Here is a 13378-nt window from a genome sequence, read left to right as displayed (position 1 = left end):
AGCAACACAATATGCTGAACTTGCAATTTACTTGTTCTCTAGGCATTCCCACTGACAAGGATCCTGTCACTTAAACTTTGGTTTGTAACAAAGCTTTCCCGCTAAATATTTTGGCAAATCGTTTGGATCATATTTGCAGCCTTAGGAATCAGCAGGGACGAGGCATCTCTTTGCAGATTTAGTAGCCTGGCTCTCTGGGCACAAGGGGCTGGGATGAATGCTAAGGTCAGTAGAATATAAACAGGAAGTAAGCATGCTTAGGCTTGAAGCCTCTGAAATGCATATGCTGAACATTCCTGCAGGCACACCTTAGCAACAATTCCTCAGCATCTTAACAACCGGAGCACAATGGCGAGTGGTGGAAATCTCACTCTGAATACAACCGAATATGTGTTAAGTCATATTTCTTCTTGTTGCTGCTGCTGTTAATTCAATTTATATACAGCCCACAGATCTCAGGGCGGTTCACAAGATAAAATCACAAAATAAAATCTCAAAATAAAAACAAAAGTAACCCAATAACCCCCCCAACACTTTTTTTTAAAGGGTATTGGATGGTTAAAGAAGAACATATTTGCCTGGCAGCTTAAGGTGCATAATGAAGGTACCAGGTGAACCTCCCAGGGAATAGCATTCCACAAACGGGGAACCACTGCAGAAAAGGCCCCGTTCTTGTGTTGCCACTCTCCGGACCTCACAAGGAGGAGGCACAGAAAGAAGGGCCTCAGAAGTTGATCTCAGGGTCCAGGTAGGTTCATATGGAAAGAGGCGGTCCTTGAGGTATACTTCTCTGCTGGTATCCTCAAGGAGTTGCCTGGTCGAGTTGTTCCATGTGGTCCAGTGTGAGATTAGTTAACCCAGATTTGGGCATGTTGAACTTTGTAGCACATGGTGACTATCTCTGAGCTGCTCTGACAAAGTCTCTTGACTTCGTAACAACTCATCAAATCTGGTTGCAGTGCCCAATGCTACATCTGGCCCAGTTTCAAGGGATCGTTTCCTGTTGGTGTGGCCCAGTGATGTGGACAGGATACTTGCAGCTGTGCACCTGAACACATGCCCTCTGGGGCTCCTCCTCTCCCTGGCTGCTTAAAGCTAGCCAGAGTGGGGTGACCAGGTGGGCCGAGGATATTGTGATTGATGCATCCTCAGAAAGAGTCCGCTCCTTAAACAGCCCACACAATGGTGTGTAGTAACTACCAGCCAACACTACTTTGGGGGGAAAGATGGTACAGAGGGTTGTGGTGGAGCAAATGCAAGTGTTCCTGGATGAAACGTCGTTCTGGGCTCAGGCCTGGAATCAGTTTTGGTCATCCTGTTGGATGGTTTTTTACTGAGAGACAGAGGACCTTGTTACTGTTACACAATCTCTCACTGGCTTTTGAGACCATTCAAAATGGTACCCACTTTGACCGAATGTTCGGGATGGGCATCGGAGGCATTATATTACAGTGCTTTTGTTCCCACCTGCATGGTCGAGTCCAAAGAGCAGCACTGGGGAAGTGCTCTTCAACTCCCTGGCACTTGGGCTATGGAGTACTGCAGGGAACACTGAGTTTTATTTCTGGGAAGGTGGAGGCTCCGTGGGTAGGCAGTTCTCATGTAGAGAAGACATGCCAATTGCCTGTTATGGAAATGCAATGACCCAGCAGTACTAAAGGGCTCTACTCTCAAGGCATGCAGATGTTTTAGCAGTTTAAGAATACCTATAGCTTCTGAAACTTCACACTTTGCTATAAGGACATTGTAATGAACGCGTGGCATTTAAGCAGCATAAATGGTATGCAGGATTGTATCACAACTGTAGTGGTAGGTAGGTTGTGCGCAAATTGCTCAATATTTGAAGTTTGGCTTTACCAAAACTTGACATTACTTTCACTAGCCCTCGTTTCTATGGTTATCAAATACTGGTATATAATAAGGTCAAATAGTGTTTTATTTTCCATTCATGCTCGCTTACTAAGGCTGGCATCACCTGTTTTCTGGCTCTTATTCTCTTGAACTTAGATGGCAGCAATACCAGAGAGTCTTCTCTGCAGTGGCCCCCAGGTTCTGGGTAATGACCTCCCCTTCAAGGTGCATTTTACACCACAGTTGCATTCTTTGCAACGATTGGTCGTGGCACACCTTTGGTCTTCTCTCCTCCTACACAGCTGTTTTGCACAGCTGTTTCGTTAACTTAATTAGTGGTTAGTTTTGTAGTTTTGTTTTATGTTATTAACGACGATTTGTACTTGCTTTTAATTGAGATGCTTTTGTAGCCAACCCTAGGACTATTCAGTGAAGGATGAGTTATATGTGCAAATAATAATTAGATAAACTGGAAGAAACACCATCCATATATGAAATGGTAATGGAGCTTCCCATAAACATTCTGAATTTATAATATTGGCAGCAATTTTCATAGGGTTTGTAAGGTACTGATGAGGTACCCATGACTGAGACAATGGAACAGGAGGCGGATGAGCGACTTAAAGCCACAGTCAAAATCCAAACATTTCCACAGGTATTACCAGGTTACCTCCTTCTGAAATAGCCTTCATGACAGCTTCGACATAGGCATCTGGGTCATCATCGTAGGTAAGCTGTTTCCACTGGGACCAGTCCTTGAAGAATTCTTGATAATTCCGACATTCTGATATTCCGCAGAACAGCTTCACCACTTTGTGGGGGGGCTGGAGAACCTTCTGCAGGCTCTGAAGGACGTCGGGGACATAGAAACTCTGCACCAGCTCAGAGGACAGCAGAATAATGATGCACTTGCTGCTCTTGAAGAGGTCCAGCTCCTCGGTGGAAATAGTAGTTCCGCTCTCCACTTGATAGCTCCAGACTTCTTGGCACGAGCGAAAGATGCTCTCAAGGTAGTTGCACCATTCACTGGCGTCGTTCCCATATAGAATCAGCACACTCTGCGCACTGGAGTGTCCTTCTGTGAGGGAATAAATAATGTAAACATTATACAAACGGAATCTTGTTTATTTGTTACATTGCTCAGTTGGTAGAGCATAATCCCACGGTTGTGAGTTTGAGCCCCATGTCAGATAAGAAGATTCCTGCAAGGCAGGAGGTTGAGTAGGGACTTGAACCCTGGTCTCCCAGGTCCTAGCCTAGCACTCGAACCACTACACCTGTGGCTCATCTTAACCTGCCCTAGTTAAATCACCAAGCTTCACAGCAGCGGGCTAGGTAAACAGGATTAGGACAGAAGTGTGTCAATAACGACTACGAACAAACCAGTGTTTGGAAACCATAGAAATGAGGTCTGGTGAAAGCAACGTCAAGCCTTGGTAAAACAAAACTTTTTAGCAATTTGAGCGCAACCAATGCAATTGAGATACAATCCTGCAAACCATTTAGGCTGCTTAAATATCCTAAAATTAAAATGACACATCTTCTGCATAATTTAGCATTCATCTCAGAATAAGTATATATCTTGATCTAGCAGTAGTTACCGTATTTTTCGCTCTATAAGACACACTTTTTCCCTCCTAAAAAGTAAGGGAAAATGTGTATGTGTCTTATGGAGCGAATGCAGGCTGCGCAGCTAAGCCAGAAGCCAGAACAGGGAGAGGGAGTGCTGCGCAGCGCTCCCTCTAGCTATTCTGGCTTTTGGATAGCCCCCGTGAAGCCTCCGTAGGGCAGCGGGACGAAGGCTCCCCGCTGCCCTGCGAAGGCTTCGCGCAGCTCTTGTGGGAAGTGGGGGGAAGGGACAGAGCGCACGGCTCTGTCCCTTCCCCCACCTCCCAGAAAAGCCCCCAAGAACCATGCTCCCTTTAAAGAGCGTGCAGTTCTTGTGGGAGATGGGGGGAGGTACAGAGGGCAGCTTACTTGCGCGTAGCCTCTTCCAGGCAGGGGGAGCCTTCATCCCCCTGACCGGGAGAGGCTTCAGCAGCTATCCCAGAAGCCAGAATAGCAAGAGGCTATCCCAGAAGCCAAATCCCTCTTGCTGTTCTGGCTTCTGGGATTCAGAATTTTTTCCCTCTTGTTTCCTCCCCCCCCCCCCCAACTAGGTGCGTCTGATCGTCTGGTGCGTCCTATAGAACGAAAAATATGGTATATCCTCTATCTTTACACTGTGCTGGAAATCGGTCAGTTACATGTGATAAATAGTTGTGAATCATCAGCCTCTAAGTAGTAGTAAATGTGGCGATTCTTTTGGTTCCGTAGACATACACAGTACATGCTCATGCACGACACATGAACTGATATTATTCTGCTCAAATCGTTGCTGTGTGTTACATGTAATCTACATTTCTTTAGAGCACAGAAAGCACTCTTCATGGAATTATTACTCCAAGAAGCTTTACACAAAAGCATCCACCAGTTTATGATGCAGAAAAAATATATGAGCCTCTCCTTTTGAACATAATATAGCAGGGATTCTCTTACCAGGCAACTGTTGGTTGAAGGAGCTATGTGATCAACAGTAGTGAGATCAACCACAGGAAGTGGTTTTCATTTCCCCATTTTTTGTTAAACTGAATTGTTCTTTTATACCTTTATGCATAGAGTCATGGGATTAACATATAATGTTGATACACTGCTAGAAAACTCAATGAAGCTCCCAGTGATTTCTGGAGCTAACAGCTCAAGCTCCTTCCTGCTGATTGCTAGATTTGGCATTAAAGATGTGCCAATTACTCACAAAATTTAACAAAAGCTTAGCCATGTGAACTTTAGCACAGCTGAAGTAAAAGAAAGGCTACCATTTGTTCAGCTGGCAATGCATAACAAAACATCTTGCAGTGCTAATAATTCACTGCAATTGTTGACAAAAGCTATCAAAGCTTCACGGCTTCTTCAGGAAACTGCACCTTGGAAGAGATCTTTGTGCAAGCTGGGAGAAAACAACTTACCTAGCTTGGAAATCCTGGAACAAACAGCAAGCTGTATAGGATTATACAACACAACAGTCCAACTATAAAACCTTGTTACCTGGTGGCCCTGGCACCTCTATACAAGAGGGAATAGGGTTGGGGTGACAGTCCTCACTTGCTAAAATGGTAAATCCTAGCACAAGCCAATTATGCCGGAAGCCTGCTGTGTGAAAAGCATGGCAGCTTAGATCAATATATTGAATTAACCTCCCAAGGCTTACTGTTTGGAGCTCTTTGTACCCCTTACAAATGCCAGGTGCTAACATGGCAGTGACAACATTCCTCATGCGACTGTCCTCTACACTTCTCAGAGCGTCCAGTCCTCCAACCCTTCCTTCTCTGCCAACTTTATTCCTTCCAATAATGGCATCCTGTCTTGAGACCTTGTGGGAGATTTTGCGGAGGTTCAACACGCTCAATGGCTCGTCTTTCTTTTCTTTCATTCCGTTTCTTCAGCAAGCATTGCTTCCTCAGGTCTCTGCTTTGCGGACAAATCTGTACTTTGTTCCCCCATCTGTTATCTACTCCGAATTGCGGCTCTGGACTTCTCCCCTCAATCTACTCCTATACCCTCCAAGTGTCCCTATTTTCCAGGGACAGTCCCGGAATTACAGAAGCCGTCCCGGTTTCTGATTTGATCTTAGAATGTCCCGATTTTCCTTTTTCCTCCCCTCCAGATCCCAGATTAAAAGTGATGTGTGTACGTAGGTGCAAAAATGGAGTCTTGTTTATACTGGGGGGGAAAATCCTGCACCAAATGAAGGAAATGGTGAAGCTGGCCGACGAAGCCCTTCCTATAATTTTTAAGGAAAAGGTCACCAATCCACTTTAAATTATTTAATTGCAGGCAACCATTTAAAAGAAAAAGAAAAAAGAAAATGCATTTAGTGCTTATTCCTTTATTGTTAATGGAACCTTGCACTGTCTACTGAGAAGTTAAGTCCCACTGAATTCAACAGAGTTTACTCACAGGTAACTGGGTAAAGACTGGGCAGCCTTACACTGCAATCCTAAGCATTTTTACTCAGAACTAAGTCCCACTGAGTTCAGTAGGATTTACTCTCTGGTATGTTCCTGATCATTCTCACAGTTTCGGTTGTTGTTGTTGTTGTTGACCCTGCCTTTCCACCTGACAGGGACACAAGGCAGCTTGCAGCTAAATTTTATTTCATTCCATATCTGTTGAAGCTGTTGTCCATAATCCCTTCCCTCACACATTTCTCTACAACAATTGTGCAAGGTAGGCTAGGCTGAGAGGTTGTCATTGGCTCAAGGCGGCAGATGAATATGTGTATATGATGTGTATGTTTGCGGCAAGGTCAAACGCGGGAGAAGCTTCCTGGTGCAGAATGTCTCTATTTTTATCGGAGAAATGTTGGAGGGAATGCACTCCCAGTCACGCCATAGCACATACCCTCTCTTGGCCTTATCAGGGGCCCTCTCTCATCAGCCCATTTTCACCTCACACCAACTTCCTTTCTCCAGCTCTTCCCTCAGCTATGTTGGCCCTGCACTCCTGCGACCTCAGCCTGCTCTATAACCCAACTTCTGTACCTAAGGCCTATGAGAGGTTCATAACCCCACCAAAGGGGGCATTTCCTCATTTTGAAAGATGCCAAACAGAAAGCGATGGGATAAGTTCCCCGTGAGCGGAAGCGGCCCCCGCAGGGAGCAAAAAGGCTTTTAAAAAGAACTTTCAGGAAGAAAAGTACACGTGGGGAAAGTTTATCTGCTCCCGGGAACCTGGTCCCATGGCGCTTTCAATCGCCCTTGACTCCTTTCTCATTTTGTAGGGATGTAGCACAGGGCTGGCCCAAAACCTTTTGCTTCCTGAGGTGAAAGACAAGATGGCGGCTCTCTTTAGTCAACATACAGAAGCTGACTGGACTGGGAAGTGATTCTTAATTCACTGCTGGCAGTGGGGTAGTATCCTTCACAATGAATGCAGTAGGTTAGCTTGCAGGGGCCAGAATATGTCACATAGGGTACATAGCTCTCTTCCCAGAGGGGAAATAAGAGAAACAGCAAGGCAGCTGCCACCACTGGCACCCAGCATCTGCTGCCTGAGGTGGTTGGTTCACTTTGCCTAATGGTAGGGCTACCCACAATGAAGCATGACTTGAGCTAGGCTATGGGTGCATTGTGTTCAGCCTTCAAAGAGGCTGTCCTGCAATTTGTGACACCTTTATTTCCCAAGCCTAATGGGTGGACCGGGCACTTCTGCAAGGTATTACAAGACTCTTAGCTGTCTATATTTTGCCATGGTTGCCTGTGTCCAGCTAATACTTCATATTGTCTTGGAAGTATAGGGTGAATAAGAACCTGACTGCATTTGATGTTGAAGATTTGTAATCAGATCTCCCAATATTTTTTATTGGCTTCAAAGCAGCAACAAGGGTCTCCTAAGTTGATCTGAGAAGTGAGTGCTGACATAGGCTTGACACTGCACTAAGTTGATACAGCATCAGTCATTCCAGCCATGATTCTTCCCATCATACATGTATAGTAGTTTGGTCCTATGTTGCTAGAACACAGCCATGATAGCTTGGGAAAGCAGGCAAGGTCTTCTCGTTGCATTAATTTATTTGAAATGTGAGCCGCCTTGAGGAATTTGATGCACTGAATGCCAAGATATGCATGCAATAAACAGGAATTAAAATAGCTATAATTTCACATACAGTTGCATTGTACTTCCTTTGTATGCACTTCTGGGTAATGTGGGTGTGATCCTCATGTGAGAATAGCTCATGCAGCTCGCCATAAGGGACATGCATGAGTTCCCCCTTTGTAAATTACTCTCACGGAAGCACACAGACAAAAAAGGAAGAGAAACTCACTTGTGCTTTCTGCCTCAGACTGCAGTCTTTAGTAGACTTGGGGATGCGCAGAAGACAATTGATTTAAATAAACCTAGTTGTGGCTGGCTTTGCACAGGGCACACATCCTATCCTGCTAATATGTGAAGCCGCCCTTGGAATGATGCTCAGTCCGATGCAAACTACCATTCTGCTGCTTACATCGGGCTACAACAACAAGCTCAGCAAGCCTGTCTAATGCCTTTTTTAAATTGGCAGCGCTCAGTCCCCAATTCAGCAGTGGAACTCGAGTGAACACAAGTGAAGCAAGCTGAGAAGTGCTGCCAAGCTTGATCACCAAAAACAATCCCTAACCACTAGTGTTACCCAATCCGCATATCCAAACAAGAAAGGACCTTGAACTGCTGATTCATAACTGTCAAGATTATTCTGAGTGTGAGTTTTAGAGGCCAGGATGGGGTAACTTCAACAGCCCAAACTTTTAACACCCTGACTACATATGACAGTCCAGGTAAAATTATACGAGAAATCTAACAATAAGAGATTAAGGCTGCAGTCCTCTAAACCCTACTGGAATCAGTGGGATTTGCTTCTAAACAGACATGTATAAAACAGATTGCGCTGTAAGACTGCAGTTCTCACTTGACAGCAAGCTTAATTTAGATGAGCGAAATTTATGAGCTAATTCCCTGAATAAATATGCACAGGATCAGGATGCTAAGTAGCAATCTTATGCAGAGACAGTCATTCTTAACGTCACTGAGCACAGGTGCGCCTAACTATGCATAGAACATGACTGTGTGCAGCACAGTTAGCTGGGAGGAAGCCCCACTGGATATACAGGGCTTGCTCTTGAGTAAACATGCATAGGATTGGGTTGCAATACAGTACTACAATCCTAAGCATCTGGTAGGACCTGAAGTCTTTGGGGCATTTCCTTCCGACTAAACATACTGCAACACTGGATCAGCAGGATGTATGAACCAACATACACATCTATATACAGTGGTACCTCGGGTTAAGTATTTAATTCGTTCTAGAGGTCCGTTCTTAACCTGAAACTGTTCTTAACCTGAAGCACCACTTTAGCTAATGGGGCCTCCTGCTGCGGCCACGACGCTGCGGCACGATTTCTGTTCTCATCCTGAAGCAAAGTTCTTAACCCGAGGTAATATTTCTGGGTTAGCGGAGTCTGTAACCTGAAGCGTATGTAACCCGAGGTACCACTGTAATAGTTGGGAAAGTGATCAAGCAGAATCACCTTTTCCACCCGTGAAACAGCCGGGGGTCTAATTCCCACCTGATCTGCATCGATTTGGTGAGATTGGTCAAAGCGCACTTTTAGGGCTTCTATTCCCGAGGTCAAACTGACCAAGCAGCCGGGTCTGGGCTGGAGAAAGGAAACACGGGGCCCGTCCAAGCCACCAAGGCTTTCCGAGGTCCTCGGGGTGGCCACCAGTTTTTTCGGTTAAGGAAGGCGCCTCAAACTTAAGATCGCAGAGCCCGACTCGTGCTTCTCCCCCCCTCCCTCTACAAGGCGGTCTGTAGGGCGGCGAAGGGAGCTTGTGAACCCCCAGGCGGCTCTGCCTAAGCCCCCTTCGCCGGGGTAGGGAGGCGTCCGGAGAGGCGCCTCCGGCTTTGCGCGCCACGGAAAGCGCACTTACCTGGAGCCGCCGCCGCCGCCGCCATGCCGGACTTCTTGGCCTCGGGGAAGCCGAGCTCCGGCCGGCAGCCAGAGGAGGAAAACCGACGGGGCTCCCGCTAATCGCGCGGGGCGCCTGGCCCCGTCGGCGCTGCGGGACAGAGAGAGGGAGAGAGAGAGAGAAGCGGAAGGGCTGGCTCCCTGCGCGCCTCTGCAAGAGTCTGGCTGAGGGCGGAGACCACTTCCCCCAGTTCCACTTTCTCCTGCACGAAAGTAAATGGGGGGGTGGGAGCCAACCGCTTCTCGGGGGGGGGGGTGGGAGATTCCCCGCTGTGGTATATCACCCTGACGTCCACTGAGAAGGATGGATTTTTAATTTAATTTAATTTTTTAAAACATAGCCCGGGGAAATAGACCCCTGCCTTGCGTTACCAGACACTAGTAATATGCAAAACAAAACTAGAACATCCTTCCCCCCCCCGGTGTGGAAAAGTCTGGGCTATGCTATTCTTGATGCGTGGGGGTTTCATACCTGACTTTATGAAGGAGGTGTTACAACACCCCTAATAAAAGGGACAGGTTATCCTATCAGACCGAACACACACCTTTACCTGTGGTTGATTTTGGTCTTGGAAAGGCAGTGCCCATCGTTGGCCATCTCTGAGCAATGCACTCAAAAGGGTGTTTATTTATTTGATTTATAGACCACCTTTTATCCAAAGTTGCCAGGGCAGTGTACAACATTATTCTAATTTATGGAGCCTAATAATAATAAAATAATAATGCAGAGCACGAGAATAACAGGCCATAGATTATTTAAGGGCCAAATGCCTGGGTAAAGAGGAGCGTTTTCACTTGGCATCTAAAGATATGTAGTGAATGTGCCAGAAGAGCCTCCCTAGGGGTAGCATTCCACAATCAGGGAGCCACCACTAAAAAGGCCCATTCTTGTGTTGCCGCCGCCCCCTCTCAGGGAGGAAGGACATAGAGAAAGGCCTTGGATGGCAAACACAGGGTCTGGGTTGATTTGTGTGAGAAAAGGAGGTCCTTAATGTATTGATGTTCAGAGCCATGTAAGGCTTTATAGGTCGGCACCAGCAGTTTTAATTGGGCCCGTTAAATAACTGGCAGGCAGTGCTGATTTTTGTTACAATTATATTCACTAAGCATTTAGAGGCAAACTGCTTTGATATTTTTTCTACAAACAAGAGATATATAAATTTTATGCAACAAATGAATTGAATTGAATTTGAAATTTCTGAAACAATATGAGAAATAAGGCATCCTTTGAAATTTACACTTATCCATATTTTGCATTGCGTTTCTCCAACCAACCAAAGTTTAAAAAATGGGATATAAAGTGAAAATAACATACAAAAAATGCACTATATAGGGGGGAATTGCTTGTAAAAATGTGCACATTAATCAAAACTTATGAATATTTAATCACAAATTGCAACAGAAATGTGAAGAACTGAATTTTAGATCAGAAAAATGAGAACCCAAGAGACCAAGATTGAAAAATCCTTCAATCCCCAGATCATTTGTGCTATGCTCCAGATCTCATGCCCTCTTGACATGACTTTTTTTTCTTTGCTTATTACACTTTTGGGCACAGTGCCAGGGAGACAGACCCCCTTCAAAGGTAAAGGTAAAGGTACCCCTGCCCGTACGGGCCAGTCTTGACAGACTCTAGGGTTGTGCGCTCATCTCACTCTAGAGGCCGGGAGCCAGCGCTGTCCGCAGACACTTCTGGGTCACGTGGCCAGCGTGACAAGCTGCATCTGGCGAGCCAGCGCAGCACATGGAACGCCGTTTACCTTCCCGCTAGTAAGCGGTCCCTATTTATCTACTTGCACCCGGGGGTGCTTTCGAACTGCTAGGTTGGCAGGTGCTGGGACCGAGCGACGGGAGCGCACCCCGCCGCGGGGATTCGAACCGCCGACCTTCCGATCGGCAAGTCCTAGGCGCTGAGGCTTTTACCCACAGCGCCACCCGCGTCCCCACCCCCTTCAAACTACCACCTTAATTTGCTCAGATACCTAGATTTGCATATATAGTGTATATACAAATTTGTTTCATGAGGCAGTGCTCCCAAGTCTTAAGTACCTAGCAATGTCCTTGATGTGAAACAGCCCATTGTATTCCTGCTTTAAAATGCTCTTATTTTCACAATCCTTGATGGGTGAGGAATACCTGTTTCTTCTGTAAATCCTTCTGTCTGATACTACTTTTCTTTCTTCCTTCCATGCTGGTCTGGTGCCCTATACTAACCCATAGGATAATAATAAGAGCTTGTTTTAGTGGTTCCCAGCCTAACCTAACAATTGGGCCAGTCTGTTACAATGCAGTGGTATACATGCTTACTTAGGAGTAAGTTCCCTATGATCCACCTACCATACTTCTGTAAACATGCACAGGGTTATGCTATGAGTCTTTTGCAGCCCAAGCATTACACAAATGAATTTCACGGAGTCCAGCAGGACTTACTATTATTATGTATTGTTAGATACAAAAAAATTGTTGCTTTATCTTGCCCACGGCAACACAAAGCAACTTACAATAAACAGACAGACAATATACCCCATATCGTTATGTTGAAAACAAGAGGAAAGAGAAATACAATAAAAACATCCCATCCATTTTCTCTCATATAAGCCTCAGTTGTTGTGAACAAAATTTCTAAGTCATATTAAGCGAAGAATTGTCAGACTAGAACCTGGGAGCTCTGGATTCAAATTCCAACTCAGTAACAAAGCCCGCTGGGTAGCCTTGGGCCAGTCACTGTCTCTCAGCCTAACCTACTTCATGGGGTTATTGTGAGACTAGTATGGAGACAGGGAGACATTACCCTAGGTTCCTTGGTGGATTATAAATACAGTGGTACCTCAGGTTACAGACGCTTCAGGTTACAGACTCTGCTAACCCAGAAATAGTACCTCGGGTTAAGAACTTTGCTTCAGGATGAGAACAGAAATCGTGTGGCGGCAGTGCAGCGGCAGCAGCAGGAGGCCCCAATAGCTAAAGTGGTGCTTCAGGTTAAGAACAATTTCAGGTTAAGAACAGACCTCCAGAACGAATTAAGTTCTTAACCTGAAGTACCTCTTTTCAGTCAGAACTCAGCAGAACTCAGTTCTGGCATCTCTCAGGTGGGCGCCATTGCCATTATAAGAGAACATGGAAGGCATTCATGGTGAGTTCCGGCACCTATTTTTCTAGAAAAATAGTGCTGAATAGAATATAAATAAGTAAATAATCTGCCATATGCACTTCTCAACATGGGTGTAGCCAGGGGGGGTGCAGTGAGGGGCAGCTGCCCCCCCCCCCAATCAAGTAAATAAATAGAAATACTTAACTAACTGACCAATTGTATCACAGATAACTCAGTTCTGCCCCCCTAACATAGTGCCTACCCCCTGTAAAATAAATCTTGGTTACACCCATGCTTCTCAACACATATAAGTGTTTAGTTCTGCCATCTCCCAACCTAATTTTGAGAATGATAAAGGCGCTTAGCATTATCTGCAGCCAATATTCCTTGGAATGTCTGTCGCTTTAAACCAGTTTAACTCTGGTTTTTGCTCTGGTTCGCGCATCAGTGTAAGAAAGAGCATTGCTAACCACATCAGAAGTCCTTCGAGTTAAGGACTCCCGCGGCACAGATTTTCCCTTTGGGCTACCATTGAAACCCTCACGGGAGCTCGCCACCTACCGCCTTTTCCAAGGTAAAGAAAGAAGTAGTCAACGTGTCGGCCGCCAGGTGTTCCTGGACTACATTTCCCATCATCCCTGGCGATATGAACTATGCTTGCTGAACATGCTATATCCATCTATGCACAAACAGTTCAATGGTCGTCTTATATTCTCGCGTAGCAAACAAATAACTAAATAAGTACCGTGGGCTCGACAACCGAAACATTCACTTCTGAAATCAAGACGCTTTGAACTTCCCAATCGTTTACGCGCTGCGTAAAAATCCCACCGCGTCGGCGCAAAAACCCCAAAGGTTGCGCCAAGCCGCTGGCGGAGCTGCTTTTTTTTAT

At 45.7% G+C, this 13378-nt stretch overlaps 1 protein-coding gene across 4 annotated transcripts in view; it reads right to left on the bottom strand.

The window, feature by feature from the left end:
• The window catches only part of PIK3AP1 (phosphoinositide-3-kinase adaptor protein 1), a 54313-nt gene extending 40962 nt beyond the window's left edge, over window positions 1-13351 (bottom strand). The window contains exons 1-2 of one of the 4 annotated variants that reach the window (XM_081864262.1): window positions 13048-13351; window positions 2522-2929 (exon numbers count right to left, since the gene is read on the bottom strand). In XM_081864262.1, coding sequence (XP_081720388.1) covers window positions 2522-2929; window positions 13048-13165 — 526 coding nt within the window. In that variant the 5' untranslated portion in view covers window positions 13166-13351. Of the gene's footprint in view, window positions 1-2521; window positions 2930-4935; window positions 5390-9357; window positions 9494-13047 lie in introns of those variants that run through there. The other 3 variants (XM_081864263.1, XM_081864264.1, XM_081864261.1) reach the window with 3 other exon arrangements.
• Between the last annotated feature and the right edge of the window lie 27 nt (window positions 13352-13378).

The sequence above is a fragment of the Podarcis erhardii genome (assembly GCF_964252035.2).
Source record: "Podarcis erhardii genome assembly, chromosome: 5".
Lineage (NCBI taxonomy): Eukaryota > Metazoa > Chordata > Lepidosauria > Squamata > Lacertidae > Podarcis > Podarcis erhardii.
Note: the sequence above shows the minus strand (reverse complement) of the source record. Positions and strands in the feature narration are given on the sequence as shown.